At 44.8% G+C, this 14,643-nt stretch overlaps 1 protein-coding gene across 3 annotated transcripts in view; it reads right to left on the reverse strand.

Annotated features, from left to right (window-relative positions):
* The window catches only part of Marc1 (mitochondrial amidoxime reducing component 1), a 49,627-nt gene that overhangs the window by 30,274 nt on the left and 4,710 nt on the right, over positions 1-14,643 (reverse strand). For all 3 annotated transcript variants that reach the window (XM_029559010.1, XM_008823770.3, XM_029559009.1), the window contains exons 2-4: positions 13,309-13,482; positions 6,695-6,857; positions 4,768-4,908 (exon numbers count right to left, since the gene is read on the reverse strand). In XM_029559010.1, the coding sequence (XP_029414870.1) occupies positions 4,768-4,908; positions 6,695-6,857; positions 13,309-13,482 (478 nt within the window). The remainder of the gene's footprint in view (positions 1-4,767; positions 4,909-6,694; positions 6,858-13,308; positions 13,483-14,643) is intronic.

The following is a 14,643-nucleotide window of genomic DNA, read 5'->3' on the forward strand; positions in this document are numbered from 1 at the left end:
GGCTACCTATCAATATCACCTATTGGGAGGGCCCTACTGACCTCTCTACAATAAAATCTGCAATAAGTTCCTACATTCCCAATCCTCTCACTTGGCTATACTTCTAGCACTTACTGCTTCTTTGTAAAAACAAAGCGGGAGATGTGGGAGACAGGCTTGAGCCTAGAGTGGAATTCCTAATGACAGCCTTACAGCAGGTCTGAGGCAATGGCCTGACCACTGGAGCCACAAGGAACACCTTGTGATTATCGTTCCATTTGGCAAGTCTGTAGGGCTGATACTTAAGGCTCTCCACTCCCTAGTCACCACCCCTTGAAATTCCAGGTTGTGGTTTATCTACAGCTTACAGCACGTGGGCATAACAACAGCCATAGTCACATGATTTGCCAGAACCAGGGCTGCCCATATATGGCATAGTCATTGTATCCCTGTCTGATTGGTTCCAGAACCAGGGCTCCCATATATGGCATAGTCGTTGCATCCTTGTCTGATTGGCCCAGGGACCCTATATAAGCTTGTAAATTCCTCAATATAATAGATCTACGTCACTGAACCTGGTCTCCTGTGTCTGAATGCGCCTCCACTGACACAGTCTCCTCACCAGCCCTGGGGTCTGGGATTGGGTGGCAGTGGCAACAACCGTGAAGGCGGACCAGACAGACGGCTGCAAGAAAATATTCAGAGAAGCTAGGCATGGTGGCGCACACCTTCAGTCCCAGCACTTGGGAGGCAGAGGCAGGCAGATCTTTGTGAGTTCGAAGCCAGCCTGGTCTACATAGCAAGTTCCAGGCCAGCGGGGCTACAGGGAGACTCTGTCTCAAAAAAAAGACAAAAGAAGAAAAGAAAAGAAAAGAAAAGAAAAGAAAAGAAAAGAAAAGAAAAGAAAAGAAAAGAAAAGAGAAAAGAAAAGATTCAGAGACAGACATGAAGTTTTCAGGAATAAGGTTCAAGTCTTAGATGCTGCCTATCTGAGGCTATCTCTTATCCTCCCAACCATTTCAGGTCTTCAACACGGTGCAAAGATCATGCCAGGGGGAAAGGAAGCTTAACCAGTGTCATAGCCAGGGTGAGGGCTGAAGCCTGAGCCAAGTGTAGGAATGACTTTTACAATACGGACATAATCTAGACTAATGACTTTCACCTATCCTTACAACCTAAAAGGTTATTGCTTATAATGCAAACAAGCTCACTGAGCCACCTTGTAACCTGGGCATCAGGCCTTAATTCCTCAGAACCCTACCTTGCCCAATACCCAAGATAGTGACTAAATGTGGAGGTGTTTGCTTAATATATCAAAGAGTGGGAAGCAGCTTGTCTTTATCATTGAAAACAATGAAAATTGAGAAGTCTGTTTGTAATAGTGTGTAGGGGGGTATTTTAGGCCTAGGGATCAAAGGCAAGATTCTCTGAAAAGATAAGGGTGGATCCTAGCTTCTACTTCCCCAATTCATGCTGGAAATATGGTTTCAGTAAAAGTATGAATGAAGCCTGGCTCGAGAGCACAGGTCCAAGACACATCTGAAGGAATGGATGCTCAGAGTTCAGGTCCACTCACAGCCTTAAAATGAATCCTAAAAGTCAGGCCGTTTCTTTCTTCAGGTATAACTGTAATGTGGCTTAGAAAAGGCACAGCCAAGCCTCCACTCCCTGCCTCTCCAAGGACCTTTTTGTTGAGAGCTTCTCTCAAACCACACTCAGTCTTGCTTCTCATAGAGCAATAGGATTAGCTGCTGAAATTATCCATATTTTTCAAATGCAAAAGCTAAGGCCTCTTGGAGTTCCAAAACCTTTCTGGGGTTATGAACCTTCTGAAGGCAGACCAAGGTCTGGGTGTCCCTGGTCCATGAAAGCCCTGGCTCTCTCGAGATTCCTCTGGCCTTGTGCACAGCCTGAACTCAAAACCCAGATCCTTCTGGCCATGGGCTATCCTAGGCAAGCTCTCTTCCCTCCCTCAGCCTCTTCTTTTTCCACTGGGCGATTGGAAAGACCACCTTTTCACCCCACCAAGCTGCCATGGGGAATGCAGGCAATGACATGGGTAAAACAATGCAAGCATTTGGTGATAACACTGCCAGCTCTGTTCTCTGTCCTGAGAAGGAGGAGTCTCAGGAGTAGTGGCTCCCCTGACCACAGCAGGTACAGAAAGATGGTCATGGAATATGGTTCTTCCCACTTGTCTGTATCAGGCTAGCCAGTGATAGACACAAGTCGGGATACACATACCTTCCTCACCGAGGAACACTGAGGCCCAGCCCAACACAGACCACTGTGCAATGACGCACACAGCTCATTCACTGCACAAACTCCTCTGCCATCTTTAGAAGTGACATGTTGGAAGTTTGGGACTGAGCAAGGAATATTTAAGATAAAATATCAGAGGAGCCAGGTACAGTGACACATGCCTTTAGTCCCAGCACTTGGGAGGCAGAGGCAGGTGGATCTTTGTGAGTTCGAGGGTAGCCTGGTCTACATAGTGAGTTTCAGGACAACTCAGAGGTGGATTTGGAGATATTTTACTCATCTTTTATCAATATTGCATTCATACTTTTATAAGTTGCCTTATTCAATCCATCCTTTAACAACCCCATATGGTAATTGTGGGGCAAAAATGATCACCCCATTTTCCAGGCTAAGGCAAATGAGATTTAGGAGGACTGCACAAATCCAGGCAAATGCAAGGGAAGAATCTGATACCAGACACCTGGTCCTCTGGTTTGAATGTGGGAATGAATTCCCAGATCATCCCTCTTCCAGACCTCCCCATCCACTTTCTGTAAAACAGAGGGAGAGTTAGTTCCTCCAGTATAAGGTGATAGGATTTAATCACTTGGACTTAGTTTTTCTCTGGGACCCAAAGACATGGACAGAGGTAAGGACTCCTTTCTTGTCCCCTCTGCCTCTCCTGTTCCACATACACACAACAGGTATGACCAGAATTCCTGATTCTTGTCTGAGGACTGATCTCAGTTAGGGAGCCAAGCTGACCTCCATCACCAAGACTCTAAGCAGGGTTTCTTAACTTTTCCAATCAACCCAACCACTCTTTGCCTGAAAAAAAAATTTTATGTGATATCATGAGTATAGGCTTATAGAACAGATATGTGGAAGGGTGGAAAGATGGCTCCATGGTTAAGAGCACTGGCTGCTGCCAGTGTGGTGGCTCACACCTCCCAGCATTTGGGAGGCAGAGGTAGGTGGATCTCTGTAAGATCAAGGCCGCCTGGTCTACATAGGGAGTTCCAGACCAGCTGGGGCTACAGGGAGACCCTGTCTCAAAAAAGCAATAAATAAATAAATAAATAAATAAATAAATAACAAATAACACTGGTTGTTCTTGCAGAGGATCCAGGGTCAGTGCAACTAAAGAACCATCTATAACTCCAGGGGATTCAATGCCCTCTTCTGGCCTCTGTGGGCATTGTACAACACAAGTACACTTACATACATGCAGGTAAAACACTCATTCACATAAAATAAAAATAAATAGCTTTTAGCAAAAAGGCGGTTGCGAGATCTGCCCTGGTGAGGACATCAGATCGCGTGGACCTCACCCACCTCTCCCCAACCTCAAACCTCTGATTTTTAGCAAAAAGGCAGTTGCGAGATCTGCTCTGGCGAAGACATCAGATCGCGTGGACCTCACCCACCTCTCCCCAACCTCAAACCTCTGAATAAAGTGGTTTGACCTCAAATTCTTCTTAATTTAAAATAAAGATAAATAAATTTAATTTTTTTTCAAGTCTCAAATCTAAGCCAAGGCGTTTCAGGCAGGGTGCTTTGGTGCTACGTGGGGTGACAGCATTTCGCAGTGCTAAGTGCAAATGTTGCAGGTTCAAAACTGAGGCTGTAAGTGAAGTCCCGTGATCCAGCACTGGCTGTGCTGCCAGGAACACCTCAGACTCGTTATGTGTTTGATTCTGAATTAGTTTTCAGTAGCTGCCCGTTCAAAAACATTTTACTTTTGCCCAATTCTTCATGATCCTCCCATTCAGTTATGTCAGAACCAACTTGCTGCCTTCAAGACAGAGAATCAAATTCAACATTCGAAAGTTACTGCAAAGGTAAGTCAGCTGCCAGGATCACACAAGGACATTGGAGACCAGCATCAGCACTTTTCATACCCAGTCACAGGGTAGACACCCAAAGGACAACTGAAGGGGCCCTGGAGGGGTTTGGGGACAGTGCAATCAAGCTTATAAGCATGCTCTCCAGTCCTCCTCCATCCAATCACCATAATAAAGATGCTTGTATTCCTCAAGGGAGTCACCTGCTAGGCAGGATGCAGGTAGGCTAGCAAGACACAACATTCACCTTGTTATTCAGGGGGTGACATAGACCGTGCAGTTCTGCTGTGAAGATTTAACTCAACAGTAAATCTGCTTACTCAAAGTGCTCCTTATAAGCCTTAGACATTAGACAGCATGGCTCTGCCTCACCTAAAGGTATATCTTCCACATAAGTCTGCACTTAATAGTTGTTCAACAAACCTAAAAATTGAATCACTCTGCACTATAGAGATAATAAATAATGCACTCTTTGGAATAATCTAATCCAACATTAATAACTGTTATACTTTTTGTTGTTGGTTTGAGTCAGGGTCTCATGTAGCCCAGGTTGGACTTAAACTCATTATGTAGCTGAGGCCAGCCTTGAACTTCTGATTCTGCCCCCCCACCCCGCCCCAGGGCTGGGAGTATACCATGCCTGGAAATAACAATTACACTTTTCCCAAAGTGGAAGGAAAGAGACTCTAAGGCCAAATATTACCTCCTCGTAGACACCACATCCTGAAATGACAATGTTGGGCCTGAAGTTAGAAGCTTTCACTTTCTTCTCCATTCTGGAGTTGAGATCTGCCAAGGATGCCTCAGAAAGGATCAAGAATGGACTGGCATCTGAATAGGCCACCTGACAAGGAGACAGACATTGTGATATAGTATGGTTCAGAAATATCTCAGCGGGGATGTCATGAGGCCAGCTCCTGGAAATTCCTCTACACACGAGAGAGAGAGAGAGAGAGAGAGAGACTTTCCAATCCAAACTATTTCTTTTTTTAAGGGGGGGGTGCGTGTGTATGTGCATGCCTGTGCCGTGTGTGTGTGTGTGTGTGTGTGTGTGTGTGTGTGTGAGTACCATGGAGGCCAGAAAAGGGCATCAGAACCCCTGGAGCTGGAGTTGCAGGATTTTTGTAAGTTGCTTGATGTGGGTTCTGGGAACAAAACTTGAGTCCTTCGAAAGAACAGCACTCTTAACTGCTGAGCCCTCTCTCCAGCCCATTTTTTCTAGTGCTTTTTAATAGAAATGCCAAAGTGGCTCAAAGCTTAACTGGCCTTGTGGAGCTGTGTGGCATGAAGAGAACATGGCCTCAGAGTCCTACAGCTGCCACTAGACATACAACTTAGGGACATCGCTTCACCATCCTAAGCCTCCAATTTCCCCAGTGTTTAATAACAAGTGTCTCATTACATTTGATAACTCACTAATTCTGTAATACCTATCTTCATGAAAACTTCAAATGAATGTGAATCACTTACATTGGTCCACATTTTTCTATGTTAAAGTGGTCCATGATGCTACCAAGCCTACTTTGTGATAAATCCTTGTGCTTTTAAGGACCAATTGATCTCCTGAGGTCTGTGGATTCCATACCTACTCCAACCTTGTAGTCTCAAGTGCAGTTGCAAGAAAAACTAAAAATTTGGATTCCACACAGTTACAGAATTGAGTTGGGGGGAGAGACCATTGTGGAATAGAGTCAAGCCTCTGCTGGCCCCAGAATGCTTACCCAAGTAGCCAGGTAGATGTTCATGACCATAAATGCAAGGCACCCCCAAATGAAGAAGCAGAAACCTGCTGCTGTGCCCATCCAGACAGGAATGAAGTCTATCCTAGAGATACTTGTGCCCCTCCCTTTGGCTATCAGACTGTTGAAAATGGGACCCCAAGAAGTTGGAATTTCCCCAGGAATCTCATTTTGGAGAAGGAAAAGACAGGGGCCATGATTTCAGCCAGAGGGGTGCCAGAGTCACTCAGAAAGAAATCTAGCGCATTTCTGACAGCTCATAGACCCCTTGCAGGGAAGCCTGAAAAGTAGACAATGGTAAGGGGGGTTGGGGGACACCACACCTTAACCAGGACTACTTAGTTTTGCAGACCTCTAGCCCTCTATTTAAAACTAAACCTCATGTCAGGATGCCTCCACACCCTCCCACGAAGGACGCTGGGGAGCAGGGAACTCACTGGGCCTCTCTGTTCCTCTTCCCAAAGTGGCCACATTGGGAAAAAAAAAAATCTTGCCAGGCGTGGTGGCACACACCTTTAATCCCAGCACTCAGGAGACAGAGGCAGGCAGATCTTTGTGAGTTCCAGTCCAGCTGGGGCTACAGGGAGATCCTGTCTCGAAAAGACCAAAAAAAACAACAAAAAAAAAATCTCCTTTTTCTACATTTACTCTGTCCGCTTAACTGGCCTTTAAGGACAGGTAGCTAAGCCTGGCTTGTTAGGGCTGTCAGGACCTAGACTTTGAGCCTAACCCTCCCATAGGAAGCACTCTCTTTCTGCCTATTGCTTTGAGTTCCAGTGGCCTAAGGGCTGCCGTGACAACTACAGCATTTAATTCCTCAGGATGTCATATCTCATGTGGGAAGAGCTGAGGCAACTGTTCTCCACACGCAGACCACACAATGCCTCTCACCTTGTCCGTGGGCCTGAACGGAGTCCTAATTTCCTGAGAACTTCTAGGTTGCATGTGGGGCTCGAAGTACACCAGACGACAGGGCTGTGTCTTCAGGAAGCTGGTGATCCACTGAGCTGCAGCCTCACCACAGTCCCTGCCCTGCACCTCCATGCTGTGCACCCTGCAGGGGGGACAGGGCAATGGCAGGCACAAGTTGGGAGAGCTGAGCACTGTAATACCATACATGCTCAATGAATCAGAAAAGATTCAGCGGTCAAACTGTGACATGGCTGTCATCCCTTCATTATCAAGGGACCTTACTGTGCTAAGCCCTGCCTCAGGGCCCCTGCTTCTCTCTTTTCATGACTGTGGATGTGATAAGACCAGCTGCTTGAGTTCCTGCCTTGACTTCTCAATAATGCACAGTACCCTGGAATTGTAAGCTACTAAACCCTTCCTCCTCTCAGCTGCTTTTGTCAAGGGTATTTTGTCACAGCAACGGACATGAAACTAGGACACCATGTTTAAATTTTTTTTAAAAAAAAAAGACAGTAAGCACTTGTAATCCCAGCACTGGGGAGGGAAAGACTAGAAGATCCCTGGGGCTCACTGGCCAGCCAGCATAGCCTACCTGGTGAGTTCCAGGCCAGTGAGAAACCCTGTTTCAAAAAACAGACAAACAAATAAAACAAACAAACAGCCAAGTGTGGTGGCACATACCTTTAATCCCAGCACTCAGGAGGCAGAGCCAGGCAAGTCTCTGTGAGTTCAAGGCCAACCAGGTCTACATAGTCCCAGGCTAGCCAGGGACTATATACTAATATCTTGTCTTAAAACAAAAGTCTAAGGAAACCTACTGCAGAAGCTTCTTAAAATAAATAAATATACAGCATAAAATGTAGTTTTAAATGTAGCTATAATGAGGCTAGCCAATAAAGCCAATACCAGGAATGAGCTCCCTCTTTTGGATTTGTTGACCAGGGAGGTCCCATAGTCCCTCAAACAATACTGGCTATTGTCCCTACTCTTAGTTACTCACCAGACCCTACCACTGAAGACATTACATATGACAGTCCTAGAACAAATAAGGAGAAATCAAATCGGTGTTCTCGAAGCTTCATCTCTACTGGCTAGCTTTCATGGCACTAGAAGGTGCCATGCATGCTACTGGAAGAGAAAAGCAATCATCAGCCTTGCCAAACTGTGAACCCTACAAGTTACAATAATAACTAACCTGGCAAGATACACCACTGGTGCAATAGTGGCACAAATGTTATAGGAGTTACCAACCACCTTCCCTTTTTTTTGGATTTAAGGCCCAGTTCACAAGATAGCGCCTATACCTGGCACTGCCATCAGAGTCGAGACCTGTGGCTAGACAGATCACAAGTTATAAAGGAGAGCTACTACTATTATTCTGCTAAATAGACACATATTCAAACAGACTCCTAATGACATATTGTTTTACCCATAGATAAGCATCTCTCAGATTTCACCAAGAGGCTTCTCCTTGCAGCAGATAGTGATTAATATAGGGATCCAAAAGTGGTCAGTGTGCAGAGAATAAGAGTTCATGGAGTGTTTGGCCCTAAATGAGATAACTATATCATATCCTCTCCTCCCAGGGCTCAAGGATCATTGCAGAAGCAGGGGGAATATTGTAAGAGTCAGAGGTGGTAGATGAATGTAAGAAAACCACATTGTCTAGACACCACAGGGTAGTTGCACAGATGAACCCACAGCGCTTGTGACAACATGCACAAGACCTGTAAAAAACCAACCCAGACAAAAGCCTAGCATTGATGAGGGAAGTAGGCAAGAAGCCCCAGCCCTTGCCAAGGATCTATTGGAAACTGACAGCTGCTGGGAGAGGAAGAGTTGATTTTCTTTAGGGTGTGAAGCCTGGTAGGTTGACCAGACTCCAAGGCATAAACCTGTACCCTAGAACATTTGAGGAACATGGATTAGGCTCAGTAGGTCTTTAAAAAAGAAAAAAAGGGGACTGGAGAGATGGTTCAGTGATTAAGAACACTGATTGTTCTTGCAGAAGATCTGGGTTCAAATCCCAGCACCCACGTGGCAGCTAACAACTGTCTGTAACTACAGTTCCAGAGGATCCGACAGCCTCTTCTGACCTCTGCAGGCATTGCACGACACGGGTGCACTTACCTTCATGCAGGCGATACACGCATACACATAAAATAAAAAAACATATAAAAGTTTTTAAAAAATTTATTAAAAAAAGAGTTAAAAAAAAGAAAAAAATAGAAGACATGGGGAGGGTAGTAGGATTGGGGTGGAGATTAAGGAGGAGTCTGAACATGATAAAAACCATTCTATGAAATTGCCAAAGAACCAATAAAAAGTTTTTAGAGGAGGAGGAAGAAGAGATGGTGAGGAGAAGTAGGGGAGGAAGAGGAGGAGGAGGGGGAGGAGAGGAGGAGGAGGGGTCTCCAAGACTCCAGGGGAGGACAGAATCCTAATTGTGATTATTACCAGGCAACAAACATAACTGGCCTGGTATCATTTATGCTAACCAACTCATACTTTTTACCTCTGATTCTGAGCTTTCATGTTTCCCTTACTTAATTTTAGTTGGTTTTTGAAAAATCACTAATTCTGGGCTGGAGAGATGGCTCAGCGGTTAAGAACACTGCCACTCTCTCATATACAAAAGTAAGGATAATTTTAAGGTTACAGTAGGGCTCGCTCTTGAAGGATGCTTGTGGAAATGACCAGGAATATAGTTCAGTGGTAGAGTACTTGCCTAGCATGTATAAGACCCTGGGTTTGATCCCCAGCATGGGAGAGCAGGGCAGGGCAGTGTAGGACATCAAAAGCCCTGTCAGGGCAGGGCAGGACAGGGAAGGGAAGGGACAGGAAGGGAGGCCAGGCATGATAGCATGTGCCTGTAATTCCAGCAATGGGGGAATAGAAACAGGAGGATCAGGAGCTCAAGGTTGTCCTTGGCTTCATAGTGAGTTTGAAGCCAACCTGTTCTAAGTAAGACCCTGTTTCAAAGAGAAGAGGAAGAAGAGGAGGAGGAGGAGGGGAGGAAAAGAAAGAAAACAAGCCTAAGTTGATCTATCTCAAACCAACCATGGTGATACCTGTGATCTCAGCATTCGGGTGGTAGCAGGAGGATCACTACTGCAAATTCAATGCAGATTGGACTATATACTGAGATCCTGTCTCAAAAGACAAAGGAGGAGGAGGAGGGCAATGATGAGGATAAGGACCAGGACAAGGGAGGAAGAGGAGGAGGAGGGGAGGAAGAGGAGGAGGAGGGGAAGGAGGTTGCTAAAATTATTAAAGTAAGCATGTGATTGCTTCAAAATCCAGTTCACCTGCCTGGGGAATAATAAAGAAATCTTTACTGATATCTTTGCTATATTTGCCCTATGTAAAGACAAAATGTACAGAACAGTGATAATGCAATTAGATATGCTCACAAAATGATACTTATATAAATTGGTGAAGTCACTCTACAAACTGATTAAAGAACATGTATCAAAAACCTAGCTGGGAGCTGGGCGTGATGGCACACACCTTTAATCCCAGCACTCAAGAGGCAGAGGCAGGGGGATCTCTGTGAGTTCAAGGTCAGCCTGGTCTACATAGTGAGTTCCAGGCCAACGGGGGCTACAGGGAGATCCTGTCACAAAAGACCAAAAACCAAGCAAGCAACCAAACAAACAAACCAAAAACGCTATAGGAGCTGTGGTCCTCTCCCCTGAGCCATGGTTCCACATTCCTCTGGTAATGGGCTGATGGTAGAGCAGATTGGAGGATGAAGGCAGCAGTTTCAGCCTTCTCTGAGTGGCTGCATCCCCCCACTCCACCCCACCCTCACTATAGTGGTCAGAAGTTGTACATGACAGCAGCTTTGCCTCTATGTCAATCTTATGCTGGGGACAGAGGAGGTTTCCATCATTTGCAGATTCTAGCCTTGGGAGGACTGATTCTCAAGAATGAACTTCCCACCTCCCTTGACAGCCAGCTGTGGTCCTGACTTCACATGTGGTCCCGGGCACCCAGGCCCTGATTATGAACCTTTCTCATTCTCAAGCATTAAGAGATTTTCCATCATTTTTTTATTACTCTTCTACAACCCCAGTGCACCTGCTCCTGTGTCCTACAGAAAATGTAAATCACCTAACTGAACTTCTAGAGATTAAAGAAAAAGAACACGTGCTGAAGAGATGGCTCAGTGGTTAAGCGCACTGACTATTCTTGCAGAATACCTAGGTTCAATTCTCAGCACCCACATGGTTGCTAACAACCATTCATGATTCCAGTTCCAGGAGAATTGGACGCCCTCTTCTGATCTCCTCAGGCATTGCATGACATGGGTGCACTTACACACATGCAGGCAATATACTCATACACATAAAAATATAAATAAATAAATAAATAAAATATATTTTAAAAGGAACATTAGACAAGTTGGGGAAGTTGGGAGGTGAGTACTGAATGTATGAAAAATTCATTGCATCCATGTATGAAATTCTCAAAGAATCAATAAAAATACTACATTAAAAAAGAAATAAATGTAACAATTACACTGAGAAAAAATAATTAATTAAAAAGCCTATAGAACCTGAGCCAGATATGGTGGTACATCTCTATCAGTCTCTCACTTGGGAGGTAGACACAGGAGGATCAGGAGTTCAAAGCCAGCCTAGGCTAACATAAGACCTTGTATGTATTAATTATCAACTTGACAGGATCTAGAATCTTCTAGGAGTTGGGCCTCTGGGCAGACCTGCAGGGGATTATCTTGCTTATGTTAACTGATATGGGAAGACCTATCTTAACTCTGGTCAGGGACCAGGCCCAGGGTCAAATCCTGGACTGCATAAATGGAGAACAGGAGCTGAGCTGCAGTGTGCACCCGTCACTCTCTGCTTTCTGATCCTGGATGCCACGTGACCAGCTGCTTCAAGTTCCTGTACCTTGACTTCCGAACTGTGATGGATAACGCTCTTCAACTGTGAGCCAAAATAAACTCTCCTTTAATTCGTTGTTGGTTTTGTTAGATTATTTCACCTAAGGAATGAAACTAAGGAAAAGAAACTAGGACACCATGTCTCAACAACAACAACAACAAAAAAAAAAAAGGTCAAAACAACAACGAAACTTAACAACAAAAAGTTATAGGCTCTATACTCAGTTCAAACAGACCCACTGTTAACATTTTTCCCCCTAGGGAAATAATGAGAGATGAAAATGAACAAAAATTTGTGCCAAGATATTCATCACATTTTTTTCATATCTGGAAAACACTGAAAATAATTTAAATGCTAATCATGGAATGTATAATGTATAGAGGATACTAGCCTGCAACATGAATAGTATGCCAATGTGAAAAGAGGTGGTATCTTTTAGAAGAGAAAGAATCTGTTTGGCTTAAAATTTCAGGTTGCAGTCCATCGATTTTCTGTGATGGACTATGTCTTCCTTTGGCACTTACATTGCGTTTAAGCGAAAACACAGAAACAGTGACAAGAACATAACAAAGTCAAACTCGTTCTCCCACAATGGTAGAAAAGCAACTCTGCCTGTGATTTCCTAGAGGTTAAACTAACTTTCTAAAGCGACTGCCTTCTCACAGTGCCAAGGAGATGGAGTGCCCGCCCCCAAGCCAAGTCTACCTCCCTCTGACCTAAACACAGGGCATCCCTTTGGTTGTAGCCGAAATGGCCAAACTGACTCCATTTTGCTCCAGCTGACTTTGGCTTCACCCTGTTTTCACCCAGCCATTCCCACTGCAGCCAGCCAGGCAGAACGTCTACACTGGGTTTTTGTGTCTCTCATCCCCATAAGAGCTCTGAGTCCACTTCCTTTTTTCACCTGCTAGATCTCCACAACGTTGGGGGCTGAGCCCTGCAGCTGACTCATTTGCAATCAGTGGCCTGTTTTCTGAATTCCCTGTTGTTCAAATATCCTCAAATTGCATGAGTATATGCAGAATCAAGATTTAAATATAAATGGATGTTTATATCTGTATTTATAGGAATGAAGGTAGAAGGGAAACTCTCAAGAGGGAGGAAGGGGTCTAAAGGGAGGGAGGGGGACAAGAGAAGGCATGGAAGGGGGTAGAAGAAAGGCAAAATATCTCCTGTTTTCTCTCATCCATGGAATCTAGATTTAACTATCTATCTATTCCATCCATCTACTTATTTATAGACAGGATTTCAGGTATCCCAGGCTGTAATTGAATTCACTATGTAGCCAAGGATGACCTTAAACTTCTGATCCTCCTGCCTCCCCTTCCCAAGTGCTGGAATTACAGGTGCGCACCACCAAGTCTAATCAATGTAGTGTTGGAGCTAGAACCTAGGGCTTTATGTTTGCCAGACAAACTCTACCAGCTGAGCTACATCTTCGTCCCTATATACACATAGATATGAAATGAAAGACTAGGAAGATTGAGGAGAAGAAGGGGACCAGTGAAGGGAGGTAGGAAAAGGAAGTCGGGGGCTAGCTAATACCAGCAAGGTATGATAATGTGGGTGTGTGAAAATACCATAATGATTAATGAAAGAATAATGATTAAGTTAACAACTTAAAGACTAAAATAAACTTGCATGAGTATTTATTCCCACAGGCCAGAGACCTGTTCTTCTTACCTGCACTGGCGCACTGCGTTTGTGGCAGGTGGTCTGATGGGCAGCAGCAGGTCCTTTGTGTAGGCTGCACCAAGAGTCAGGGTGTCATCCTCACAAGTCAGGGAAATCAGGACCAAGCGAGGTTCCTGCCGGGCAGTGATCATGTTCCCCTCCTCGTTGATCACAAGCCAAAACCTGACATTGTCAAAACACAGGCTATGGGTAGTCACAACAAGGCAGCCCCAGCCGTTGCTGCAGTTATACAATTATGTTTTATTTCCTCCCTGGAGTTTGTGAGGTTGTGTGTGTGTGTGTGTGTGTGTGTGTGTGTGTGTGTGTATCTGTCACTCATCTGTCTGTCCTGAACATCAGCTCAGCAACAAGAAAGTCTGAAGCTGTTGGTTAATTTCAAAAGGGTAAATAATCATTCAAGCATTGCCAGGCGTGGTGGCCCACACCTTTAATCCCACCACTTGGGAGGCAGAGGCAAGCAGATCTTTGTGAGTTTGAGGCCAGGCCAGCTGGAGCTACAGGAGACCTTGTCTCAAAAGACCAAAAATTAAAATAGTCATTCAAGCATTGACATATAATAAGTAAAACAGTTTGAGTTTCTTTTTTTAGATTTTTTTTTCATCATTTTATGTGTACAAATGTATTGCCTACATGTATGTAAGTGCACTTGTGACATGCAATGCCTGCAGAGGTCAGAAGAGGGCACTGGATTTCCTGGAACTGGAGTTACAGATAACTTCCAGTTGCCATGTAAGTGCTGGGAACTGAACCTGGGTACTCTGAAAGAACAGCCAGTGCTCTCAACTGCCGAGCCACCTTCCCAGCCCGTTTGAGTTCCTTGATGCGACATCAACCAAAGGTGTTATTTGTACTTTATCTCCATTGCCAGGACTTGATCACTATCATTAAATGTGTCCCAGAAGATAAGAATCCACTTCACAGAAAGGCAGAGGGTGACAAGCAAGGAGCTCTCAGCATCAGAAATGCAGAGACGATTCCTCAGGGGGGTCCCAGCCCTAGTCCAGAAGCAGCAGGTGGTACCAACTCCACCTACTACCTTTACTGATTTTTATTTAATTTAAAAGAGGGCCAAAAGGAGGCATCGGATTTCCTAGAACTGGAGTTCCAGATGGCTGTGGGCTGCCATGTATGTGCTTGGAACCAAACTCAGGTCCTCTGTAAGAGCAGCTCTTAACCACTGAGCTCTCATCTCCTCAGCCTTCCTGCCACCTTTAAAAACAATATTTCAATACTGGATGCTGTGGATTCTGTGATTTGCTAAAAGGTCTATTGTCCTTCTGGACAATATCCCCCCAGCCCCCCAGGACTCCTTGGCCTTAGAGA

Source organism: Nannospalax galili, unplaced genomic scaffold (assembly GCF_000622305.1).
Source record: "Nannospalax galili isolate Female #2095 unplaced genomic scaffold, S.galili_v1.0 scaffold368, whole genome shotgun sequence".
NCBI classification, from domain to species: Eukaryota; Metazoa; Chordata; class Mammalia; order Rodentia; family Spalacidae; genus Nannospalax; species Nannospalax galili.